The sequence below is a fragment of the Myotis lucifugus genome, unplaced genomic scaffold (genome assembly GCF_000147115.1).
Source record: "Myotis lucifugus unplaced genomic scaffold, Myoluc2.0 scaffold_10, whole genome shotgun sequence".
Classification (NCBI taxonomy): domain Eukaryota; kingdom Metazoa; phylum Chordata; class Mammalia; order Chiroptera; family Vespertilionidae; genus Myotis; species Myotis lucifugus.
In genome coordinates, this window is record NW_005871058.1 from 5,462,285 (window position 1) to 5,474,884 (window position 12,600).

General features: G+C 39.3%; 1 protein-coding gene across 1 annotated transcript in view; it reads right to left on the reverse strand.

Annotated features, from left to right (window-relative positions):
• Positions 1-828: 828 nt before the first annotated feature.
• Positions 829-12,600, reverse strand: part of CFAP54 (cilia and flagella associated protein 54) — a 241,930-nt gene continuing 230,158 nt past the window's right edge. Inside the window, exon 67 of the mRNA XM_023749820.1 lies at positions 829-948. Coding sequence (XP_023605588.1) covers positions 829-948 — 120 coding nt within the window. The remainder of the gene's footprint in view (positions 949-12,600) is intronic.

The window sequence follows — 12,600 nt, forward strand, 5'->3', positions numbered from 1 at the left end:
TTGATTCATTCACACTGGATGGCTATCATTGTGTTGGCTGTTGTCATTTTTTATTTGACAATCTAAGGCAGAAGAGGCCACCGTCCCTAATTAAATAGGTGCTGCATGTTTTAACAATTATTGCAGCATACCAGCATGCCACAGCACACCAGTTGGAAATCGCTGCTCTCAAATTTTGTGCAATGTTGGCTCTCAGAAGTGTAAAATATGAAAGATCTAATTTGCTGCAGATTTCTTCCCAAACCCCATAGGCAAACTCCCAAATTGAACTTACCACATGTTGAGATTTAATCCAGGATTTCTCTTCCTTAGCACTATTGACATTTTGGGCCAGATAATTCTTGGTTGTGGGGAGCTCTCCTGGGAACTGTAGGATGTTTTGCATCATCCCTGGCTTCTACCCACTAGATACCAGTAGCATCCCCCTTTCAGTTATAATAATCGAAAATGTCTTCAGAGATTGCCAAATGTCACCCTAGATGCAAAATTCCCCCCAGTTTATAACCACTGGCTTAATTCAGTCTTGCAATATGGACACAGCTAAAGACAAACTAAACATAAACTATATAAACATGGGAATAGTTCCACTGTGCACAAACATGTTTTCTATGAATATCTCCATAAGATGTCTTCATAAGCGGCAGCATTGTCATTTAATTCAAATGCAATGTAAAACATTACTCAGAACTATAGTTTTTAAGGAAATTGAGCTTGTGTAAGAAAACAATTTTATTTTGTTTATTGTAAGAGGACCATTTCGAAACTTATTTCAAACCAAGGAAAACAATAAGAATGAAAACCATTATAAGGTTAATATGTAAAGTATGTTCAGGGAATAATTGACACAATCCAGTTGAAAAGGCTTCCTCCTGATAGGATACAACCGTTAGCAAGATCAAAAAGTCTCTCGAGATTGAATATGGATGGCAGCGAGACCTTAAATGGAACCTGAGAAAAAGCATAAAAATGTTTATGAAATGCATTGTTTTGAACTGTTGACTGAAGTTCTCAAAATACACAAATACCAATTCCATATAATAATTTTATGTGAAAGATATATAATTCTTGCCTAAGGTAAGATTGTATCTTTACACTGCTGAAATGTCACATATATCATTTTATATCTTATTAAGATTCACATCTATGAGTCTAGGAAACAGTATACAGATTCATACCGTTGAATCTGTAAAATTGAGCCTATAAAACAGCTGATACTTCTAGAAATGTGGACTATTTTTGTTTGCATAATCATTGCGAATGATTCTAAATGAAGGATGTTTGGCTCTCTTTCTAATGGGATGCTTGCTTCTGAACAGACTGCCCAGTTGACAAACCTCCCTTTCTCATTTTGAGCTGAAGTCCTGCCACAGTGAAGCAAATTATGTTAGGGGTTCACTCTCTCTGAAAGGCACTATTACCACACCAAGGACTAGTATAGCCAAGTCATCTGAGAGTCTAAAAAAAGGAAATAAGACAGCTTTTGTGATTGGAGTACTGGCTATTTGATGAGGAGGTGGGAAGAAATGGGAGAATAACATGAAGGAAAGGAAAAGAATGTCTACTGCAGACCCACTTCATGCACATCTAGATACTTCTAAAGATGAATGATGTCATGTAGAATGACTCTAATGAATTAGATTCTTGTGAGCCTGAATCCTGGTAAAAAGTTAGAGGACAAGGATTATTAATTCCGTGTCTACTTGTTAAATGAACCTATTATTCTCCAGAAAACATAGTGAACCTAAAATTGGAGACTAGTTTTTACTTGTTTTTCTTTACTTTAATGGATTTAAAAAAGTGACAAAAGTATTCCAGTGTTTTCTTTAACTTCAAATAATAAATAAAAACTAATAATATCCTTTTCAGCACTAAATCTTATAGTAATTAGTATCACCAATTTGAGAATTCTTCTTCCAAAACTGTTAAAATCTAGATACAAATGTATATTCACATGGGTCTTTTCCTTTTCTTTCTTTCCTTATTTCTTTGAAAAAGAATAACCAAATTTCCATTCATTGCTTTTTCAATTACCAATATATAAGAGAAATCTCCCCTCTACCAATTCAGGGAGGCAGACTAACCACATGGAGGTCAGGAGCATGCCTGGAATAAGACCATTTGGAATATTTGGAATATTCCATTTGGAATATTAAGACCATTTGGTTCATACCAGATATGTGAGGTTAGGTAAAATATTTTATGTGTTTTAACTTTAATGTTCTCACCCATAAAATGGAAATAATAAGAATTACTCTATAGTATTATTGTTACAAGAATGGAGTAAATTTACACATATAAAATAGAATTGGCCCTTTAACAATGTTGGGATTAGGGATGCCAGTCCTCCCACACAGTTGAAAATCTGCATAAAACTTTTTTGACTCCCCCACAACTTAACTACTAATAGTTTACTGCTGACTAGACACCTTACCGATGGCATAAACAGTTGAGTAACATATTTTGTATGTTCTATGTATTAAATACTATATTCTTAAAACAAAGTAATCTATTAAAAAGAAAATCATGAGAAGATATATTTATAGTGCTGTAGGTGTTTATTTAAAAAATCCACATATAAGTGGACTCACACAGTTCAAACCTGTGCTGTTCAGGGGTAAACTGTACTTAGAAGGGTGCCTATCACAAACACCTAATGACGGCTATGTTGTATTATCACTATTGAACACACCATTTTTAATGGCTTATAACAATGCATGGCATGGACAATCCTTCATTAAAGAGGTAGTTTCTAGTTTTTGAGCATGCTTGTCTACTTATATATCTCCTGAGTGCAAGCGCTTTAATTTCTGTATTGCTGATTCCCCAAAGGTGGTTGTTCTGGTCAAAGAGTGTTTACATTTTACTTTTTAACATTTCCTGCCAGATTACTTTCTAAATAGGTTCTGACAATTAATACTTCAATCAGAAACAAATGAGGGTTTTTCACACACAGGGCAGCATATTATTATCATGGAATGTTATAAACCTTTTTATTTTGCCATTTAATGACTATTTTTATTTATTAAAAATTGGAAACATCTTAGAGAGTTAATATTAACTAGTTTATTAATATGTTGAAATATATGTGATTACCATGATTATTTTGGTTATATCTCATTGCTATTTAATTACACTAAACATCCAGTTTATTATATGGTGATGAAAGGCCTCACATACAATAATACCCTTTAGTAGATAATTTTCAAAGTAGTAATAATAATTGACATTAAAACATTTGTGTTTTCTCTGGAGCTATATTTCTGTTATTGTAGAATTTTTCTCATCTTAAAGATTGCAGTATTTAAAATAAAAATACAAAGAAGCCAAGTTAGTTTTAGATAACATTAGAAGTATCTTACGACATAATTTATATACTGGATCCAAATAGAGCACTTTGGCCGCTGACCCTTAACAATGAACCTGCAGAAATAAGTGGCCATTTGTCAAGGATGGAGATTAATTGCTGGATTTATTTATGAGACCGCAAGTGAACGCTTAGGATCAGAAAGATAAAATAAAAAGAGCTGTCATCCTGGAGTTGTTAATTTTTGTCCATCCTCTGGAGAACACAAATGACCCTCAACTGTCAGAACTTACCCTTGTGCTATTACTCCTACCTTTTCAGACACCCAGGCATTTTAAGCCCTTTGGTGGACACTTCTAAAGCTTCAGATTCCAGATATTTCTATTATGCTATAGCACAGTAGTCTACATTTTTCTGTTGCTGAACATAATCCTTTAAATAAACTTTTGATTGAATTATAACATACAGGAGGAAAAAGGAGAAATCTTAAATGTAGAACTTAATTTTTTTTCCCAAAATAAACACATTCTCATAATCATCACTCAAATTAAGACAGAACATGATTGGCATCCAAGAAGTCCCCTGGTGCTCCCTCCTAGTCACTAACCTTCTTCCTGCAAAGTAACCACTATTCTGGCTCCTACACTGACATTTTAGCTTTACATGTGTGTGCGTGTGTGTATTACAACTATATTTTTTAAACTTTAAGTAGAGTCATAAAATATGTACTCTTTTGTTTTTGCTAAACATTATGTTTTTCATCCATGTCAGTATTAACAATAGTTTGTTCATTCTTATTCATGTATAATTTCCATTGTATGACTGTATCACTACTTACTAATTTTCCAGATGTTGAGCATTTGTATTATTCCAAAAGTTTATTTCAGGTATACCAACTGAGGTATACTTCATTTCTGTGAGGTAGATACATAAACATTGAATTTTCTGGGTATCGGTTATGCATTTATTTACCTTTAAGCTGATTCTACCAAACAGTTTTCTAAATGGATTGGCCAATTTATACCCCCACCAGTAGTGTATGGGGGAATCAGTTATTCCATATATTCACACACTTTGATCATTTTACTTTTTCATTTTAGACATTCTATTGTATATTTTGAGATATCTCTTCATGCTTTTAATGTCATGTCCACAACATCCTACCCTATCTAATAAAAGAGTAATATGCAAATTAACCATCACTTCCTCACAAAATGGTGGCACCCATAGCCACAAGATGGTGGTGCCCAGCCCCTCAGCCTCGCTGCTGGAGTGTTTGGGCCTGTCGGCCCGACCAGTGGTCACGGGGACCAAGCGGAGAGGCGGGATCCGCCCACTCCGGTAGTGGATCAAGCCTCGCTGCTCTGCCACCTCTGGAGTGTCTGGGGCTGAGCAGCAAGGCTGGATCTGCAGCAACCCGTGAGCAGGCAAGCACGCCCGCAGACAGCACCCAGCAGGGCCTGCTTGCCCATCACCATGGTGTGGAGCAGGCAGGCCCCACAGAGAGCAGAGAACCACGGGGAGCGGGCTCAAGCCATCAGTAGGACATCCCCTGAGGGCTCCCGGATTGGAGAGGGTGCAGGTTGGACTGAGGGACCACCCCCCCGTGCATGAATTTTGTGCACTGGGCCTCTAGTCCTATGCTAAGTGGTCATCCAGTAGGCCATTCAACCAATCAAAGCATAATATGCTAATGATATGCTAAGGCCGCTCAACAACTCGCTATGACATGCACTGACCACCAGAGGGAAGATGCTCTGACTGGTAGGTGAGCTTGCTGCTGGGGTCTGGCCGTTCAGGACTGAGCAAGATGGGCTGGACACACCCTGGAGCCCTCCCATGGTCCCTCTCCAGCTGGCCAACCTCCCACGTCCTTCCCTGGTCCCAATTGTGCACCAGTGGGGTCCCTAGGCCTGGTCTACACCCTTTCACAATCCAGGACCCCTTGGGTGATGTTGGCCCAATCCCGCATGCCAGGCCGAGGACCCCACTGGTGTACAAATTCGTGCACCGGATCCTCTAGTCTAATAATATTAAACATATGTTTATTGGTCTTTGTGGAAATACATGTCTTTTGTCTAATTAACATTGATTTTATTCTCTTGCCTTATTGCAATAGCTACAAATTTCAAAGTAATGTTAATTCACAGAAGTGGTATTGAGCCTTATTATTCCTAAAACTTCTATTTAAATTCAGAATAGAAGTAACCACCTATACATGTCCAAGGTATTTTTTAAAATAAACACTTTATTAAACAGTAAAATTTAAAAGTCACTATCATCAAAATAATGAAGTCCAGTTTTTAAAAATATTGAGTTAAGTGGACACACTAAATTGATCTCACAGCCAAAGTATATCAGTGCAATAAACTCAGATTAAGAGAGCCCGCCCGGTGTAGTTCAGTGGTTGAGCTTCAAGCTGAAGCCAGGAACCAAGAGGCGACAGGTTCAATTTCCGGTCAGGGCACATGCCCGGGTTGCAAGCTCAATCCCCTATTGGGGGTGTGCAGGAGGCAGCTGCTTGATAGTGTTTCTCTCTCATCGATGTTTCTATCTCTCTATCCCTCTCCCTTTCTCTAGCTCTAAAAAAATCAATTATATATATATATATAGATTAAGAGAATCTGAAATGTGCTTTAGGAAGTCAATTATATCTTCTTCCTAGAGAATTCAGTATTTTTAAAAAATTTACAAGATTTCAAGTAAAATGGTTGAATTAACAGGTAAAGTATTTCTTTAGACATAATTCTTGTTCTGTATCTACACAATATTGATTTACCTGGACATTTTACAATGTGAACATACCATGAGGCTCAGAGACTGTAAGTGACTTGTCCAAGTTTCCTCAGCTAGTCTGAGAGCCAGGATTCATGCCTAGGCAGACTGACTCCTCAGAACATGTCCCTAACCACTGTGCTCTGCTGTATCCCCCTGCTGCCCAATTGTCCTCCAAACCCCCTCCCACCAGGCCTGTCAACCACGAAATGCCCCTGCTCCCTGAAGCCTTCCTCTTACTCCCACCTGACTTCAGTCTCCTCCTCCATGGGCTCAGTAGTAATCTAGACAGTTTTCTAGCTCCACCTTTTGGAAATTTTATGGAAAATTCTAGGTCTTCCATAGAATTTCTCAAGTAAAATAGCTCAAGTAAAAATTACTGAATTTGTTTGTTTGTTATTCAATAGAGACAAAGTTGGCAATCGTATAATCACTGAGAAGTCTTTTATGTTTTTGTAAATGGCTTTGAGTCCAAATTGTCCAAAGTAAGGTACCAGCAAATCCTGGTTCCTTTTCCTGGATTAGGAAAGGCTCTGCAGAGAGAAAGGAAGAAAAGAGCTTGGCCGGAAGCAGACTGTAAATTCGCTCAAGTAGGTTAGGTGTTAAAGAGCAATGTTAGAGGAATAGTGATAATTTTGCCTGCCTAGAGAAGATAAGTCTGAAATAGTACAAAGAAGGGAAAGAAAGTTAGTCAAGTTGGGGCAAACTACAGGGTTTCATTAAAATCTGGCCTGGACTTGAACTTGTTGAGGAGAGTTTCCAAAGGCATGGGAGAGTTACAGGTTACTTGCCAATGCTATACTGTGTTTTATATGAGTTTCTGCATGAAAATTAGATTCTGTCATAATGAAATATTTTATTCTGTCCCTTCACTCCAATGATTTTCCTTGATTGGCAGAAAAATCATATAATCTTCAAAGTATCTGTAATTTTTCTCAATCCAATGAGTTTTTATTGAGCCCTACTTTGAGACCTTTTTTTGCTTCTCTCAGCACAACGTTGTCAGTTGCCTTTTCATTGATTCTAAGTGTTGGTGACCAAGAAAAAAGGGAGAAAGCCAGATTTCCACCAGTCCGCTAGGTCTGTCTGCCCTAGTAATTGGTAAGTGAATATAAAAAATCATGGTCTTTGTGATATGGGTGGATTTAGCTTTGCCTCCTGTCAGTACCTTAAAACACAGAGTCACAGCCATGAGGGAAATCATTTTAATAGCTTCAATGTAAGAAAGCAATTACTGTTTTCACCCAGCATTCTCACATATATGTTTCTCTACCATATTTTCTATGTCTTCTCAGTAGATCAGCTGAGTGTTTGAAGTTAATGATCGATTGGATTTTTGTTTTCAGACTGAGGAAAAACTTGCATTCCAAAGTAAAAAGAAGACTATGACACTACCTTACTTAAGAATATAAATCATGAATGACTGGTTACCCAGCTAATAAAAGTTCCAGGTGAGAGGGAAGTAGATATATTTAGTTTCACTGTACTTTTTATATGATGAAGATAATCCCAATACAAAAAACAATGGATAATATTCACCACAATCTAATAGAAACAACCCCCAACTCTTTGGAAGGTGAGAAAGGCTTGTATATACAGCCCTACCAGATCACAGGAAATTTCACACTTTTCTGAGAATAAGATTTATCTTTTGCATTACTCTAATTTTTGTATTAAAAAACTTTAAATATGACAGAAAAGAGGTGTGTGTGTGTGTGTGTGTGTATGTTTTTTACTATAATATGAGATCAAAGTGTCATATTGGTATGATAGCAAGAATCTTTAAAAATTAATTTTAAATAAATAACATTACTATAAAGACATTTTGCAGGGAACAAGAACATTAGAAACTAAGGCAGGATATGGGAGAGAAAGCATTTGTGCAGGGAATTGGTTCAAAGGTTACACTGTCTAAGAATAGAACATACTCTTCTTAAATCATCACCACCGTTGTCACCGACACTCTACAGCAGGGGTCCTCAAACTTTTTAAACAGGGGGCCAGTTCACTGTCCCTCAGACCATTGGAGGGCCGGACTATAGTTTAAAAAAAAACTATGAACAAATTCCTATGCACACTGCACATATCTTATTTTGAAGTAAAAAAACAAAATGGGAACAAATACAATATTTGTATTTGCATGTGACCCGCGGGCCGTAGTTTGAGGACCCCTGGTCTACAGCCACTGACTCCCGGCTGAGCATGGTGCTTCCCTGAGCTCTTGAGCAAAGGTCACCTTTTAATAAAGGACAATTCTTGCTCAGACACGTTGTTCCATAAGCACAGGAAACCAAATGTTTCTGTCCAGCCAAAGTAATTTCAGCAGCTTCTCAGTGATTCTATGGTTGCCAACTTTGTCTCCCTTCTCATATCAAGTAGATGCCAAAAGTGTCTTGCACAATGGCCTCTATGCAGAGTACCTCCAGGAGAGATCTATTGAGGGAGACTGCATGCCCTGGGATGTATGTTTAAACATCTATTTTAGATTATGCTCATAGTTTATAGTTATGGTACAGTAAAAATAAATATTTAGTCTTTGACCCAGGTTTCCTGGCATAGACCTCCTAAAGCAGTGGTTCTCAACCTTCTGGCCCTTTAAATACAGTTCCTCATGTTGTGACCCAACCATAAAATTATTTTCATTGCTACTTCATAACTGTAATGTTGCTACTGTTATGAATCGTAATGTAAATATCTGATATGCAGGATGGTCTTAGGCAACTCCTGTGAAAGGGTCGTTCGACCGCCAAAGGGGTCGCGACCCACAGGTTGAGAACCACTGTCCTAAAGGCTCTGAAAATGTTCTTTTAAGTGCTAACTTCAGGATGGGGTTGGTCACCAGGAAAACCAACCATGTGATGAGAGACTTAAAACTTTCATCCCTGCCCTAGCCAGTCTGGCTCAGTGGATAGAGCCTCGTGCCACGGACTGAAGGGTCCCAGGTTCTATTCCAGTCAAGGGCACAAACTTCCGTTGCAGGCTCTATCCCCGACCCTGGTTGGGGCTGTGCAGGAGGCAACCAATCAATATGCCTCTCTCACATTGAGGTTTCTCTCTGTCTCTCCCTCTCCCTTCCACTCTCTCTAAAAACAAACAAGCAAAAAACATCTTTCATCCCTACACCTTCATCTTTGAGGGGGCAGAGGGGCTGGAGGTTGAGTTCAATCTGCAATGGCTCATGATTTAATCAGTACCACCTACGTAATGAAGTCTCTATAAGAGCCCCATGCTGACAGGTTTCAAGGAGCTTCTTAGTGGGTGGAAACCCAAAGACAGCGTGGGAGCTCTGCCCCTCCCATCCCCTAGATCTTGCCCTACTCATTTCTTTCTTTGCCTGTTCCTCAGTACTATCCTCTATAATGAACTGGTCATCATACCTAAAGTGCTTTCCTGAGTTCTGCGAGCTGTTCTAGCGAATTATCGAACCTGAGGGGGCATCGTAGGACCACCCACATCATAGTATGCTGGGCAGAAGTGTGGGTAGCCTGGCACCTCATTTGCAGCTGGCGTCTGAGGTGGGGGCAGCCTTGGATTGAGCTCTTAATCTGTGGAGTCTGCACAAGCTCTGGGTAGTAGTGTTGGAAATGAGTTGAATTGTTGGACACCCAGTTGGTCTCAGAGAATTGTGGAACTGGTTGGTGTCAGGAAAACCACACAAGTGGCCCATCTGGGATTATGTAAATTAAGGCAGTGCTCAGCTAGGAAATGTCTTTGGGGCTTCTCCTACACCCCTCCTCCTCCTTGGCCCCTATTCCGCACACATTGCTCTTCATACCCCACCCCAAGCCCAGCCGAGGCACTATTTGATGAAAAATGATAGAGCTGGCAGTGAAATCATCATTATGGGTACATGCTTTTTATAGAAACTATTCAAGAAAACAATCCTTTAAGACCAAAAGACCTTAAGAAAAAGTAAACGTTTAGGCTGTACATATCCAGACTTATTCGGACTGCTCAGGAGTCCAAGGGCCAGAGAAAAGAGCCTTTGAAATCTGACACCCATTGTGCAGAGAGAATAGCTACTCTCTCTCTCTCCAGGAAATTTTTTTTTCACCATATACAGAACTAATGAAGGACCCCAAACAGGGAAAATCCTCTTTAAAACATCAAAAGCTCTAATCAGAACAGAAAGCATGAGTTGTGCAATCAACCATGAAGTGCACAGGGCATAAAGGCTAGACGCATGTTCATGGCCAGTGGTTCAGGGGTTGGGGAAAGAACTGAAGGAAAAATTTTTTGGGTAGAGGATCTAACAGAAATGCTTATATTCAATGTGTTATAAAACTGAATGTCTGTTCCTCATTCTCTGTGGAGATGTGAAGGTATAAATTCTGAGGTAGTGCTTATACACGATTCCATTTCACTTTACATCGTTGTCTTTATTGTCAGAAAATGGTTTTAAAGCTTTCTCAAGCCCAGTTTTTATACGCTGGAAAAACTGTTTCACCAAGAAAGGAAGGCTGAATTTATTGAGGATTGGAAATGGGCTAGAGTCTTTGTTTTATAGAGTTCATTTCATTTGTAAATTAACTGTTAAAATGGAGGTTAAAGGAAAATGGGATTGAACTATGGGTCACATTGCAGAATGTATTTTTAATCATGAGTGGGTGACGGGTGTGATGTTTTCTCCCTACTTCTACATTAAAAAATAAACTTTAAGCCTGAAATTATGTTTCCTAGTTCCTTTAGAACACTCCTAACTCGCACAAAGTAGAATTAACTGAGCACCCTTATGTCCTTATCACCAACTCATTCTGCAATTCGGCTTCCTGGGAAGCAAACCCCCAAGAGGGAATGTGGCTTTCAGAACATTTATACAGGGGTACCTTTGGGATCAACACTTATGGAGAAAGGAAAGAAAGCAGAATTAGGCAGAGAAAGAAGATGGGCTGCAATGCAATCACACAACAAAGGACTCAGCCAACCCCATGGGTAGATTTGGGGCTGGGATGGCCCTTCAAAATTGTCCCTAATCCTGGTAGGGGAGGTTAGGTCTTTGTACCCCCATATCAACCAGTAATTGGATGCAGATTTCCCCCAAGAAAGAGACCACATCCTTTGGCCAGGGGCAATTCTTGAAGAGGGCTGAGAGCGGAAGGCTGTCAGGCAGCACATCCCCAGAGCTGGGAAAATAAGGTCTTCAGTCCTGGAGGGGAGATCTGGGGCTCAGTGCAGGGGCCATGGCAGGTATAAATATTTAATTCAGTGGTTAACTCCAGAACCATTAAATAAGTGGCCATATGGCAAAATGCATACTAGTATATAACCAATATAAGCTAAGGGGAGATTTAGAGTAATAACTAAGTAAGAATTCATATACCAAATTTCCACATGCTTCTCTGCTTGGGTCATGGTCAAACAAGCTCAATACAGTTCCAGGATGACTTCTATTAATCACCTTATTTGATTACTCTTGGGAACATCCCCCTCTCTAGAGTATGAGGAAGAGAATTAGAAATTAAAGAGTAGGAAGAAGATTCAGTAAAAATATCTTCTCCAAAACTTGAATATGAAAAAATTCAATAATCTTTCCTGAAGCCTAAATTCCCTATGGAAGACGTAGAATTTTTCATAAAATTTCCAAAAGCTGGAGCTAGAAAACTGTCTAGATTACTACTGAGCCCACAGAGGAGGAGACTGAAGTCAGGTGGGAGTGGGAGGAGGGCTTCAGGGAGCAGAGGCATTCCGTGGTTGGCAGGCCTGGTGGGAGGGGGGTTTGGAGGAGAGTTGGGCAGCAGGGGGAGACAGCAGAGCACAGTGGTTAGGGACATGTTCTGAGGAGCCAGTCTGTGTAGGTGTGAATCCTGGCTCTCAGATTAGCTGAGGGAACTTGGGCAAGTCACTGAAACTCTTCAGGCCTCAATTTCTCACAGGTACAATAAGGATAAGAATAGTATTTACCTTAACTCGACACAGAAATCTAAAGTCACATGCTAAACTTCAGAATGCATGTATTAATTTCATATTGCTGCTATAACAAATTTACAACAAACCTAGTGGTTTACAATACACATTCATTCTCTTACAGTCTTGGAGATAAGAAATCTGAAACCAGTTTTGTTGGGGTCCAGCCCCAGCAGGTCCAGGGGTTCCCATAGGTGTGGACAGAGTCGGCGAAGAATGAAGGACACTGAGGCAGCATTCAGTTGATCAGCATAGCGAGGTTCTCTAGCCAGGTTCTGTGTTTATTGTCCTGTTACATCTGTATTTATACCAGTTGATTTTAATCCTATCCATTCTATTCCAAATGTTAGGGCATTTGTTATCTCCATTACAAGGTCACTACTTTATTGTTCTGTTAAGCTACAAGGAAGTAACTGAAGGAGATTATCCTAAGTAAAGATTATGTAGTTTAATCGTGATTGTTCGTAGTTGAAGTGATTAATTACCCGCCTGGCACTTAGTTAAGGGGTTTTATTCCCTTCCTTAGTCCTGTTAATCCCTAACTCCAGGAAAAAATCCATACCTGGGGAAACAACCTTTCTCAGAGAGGTGACCTTGGTTAAAACACATAGCGCTAA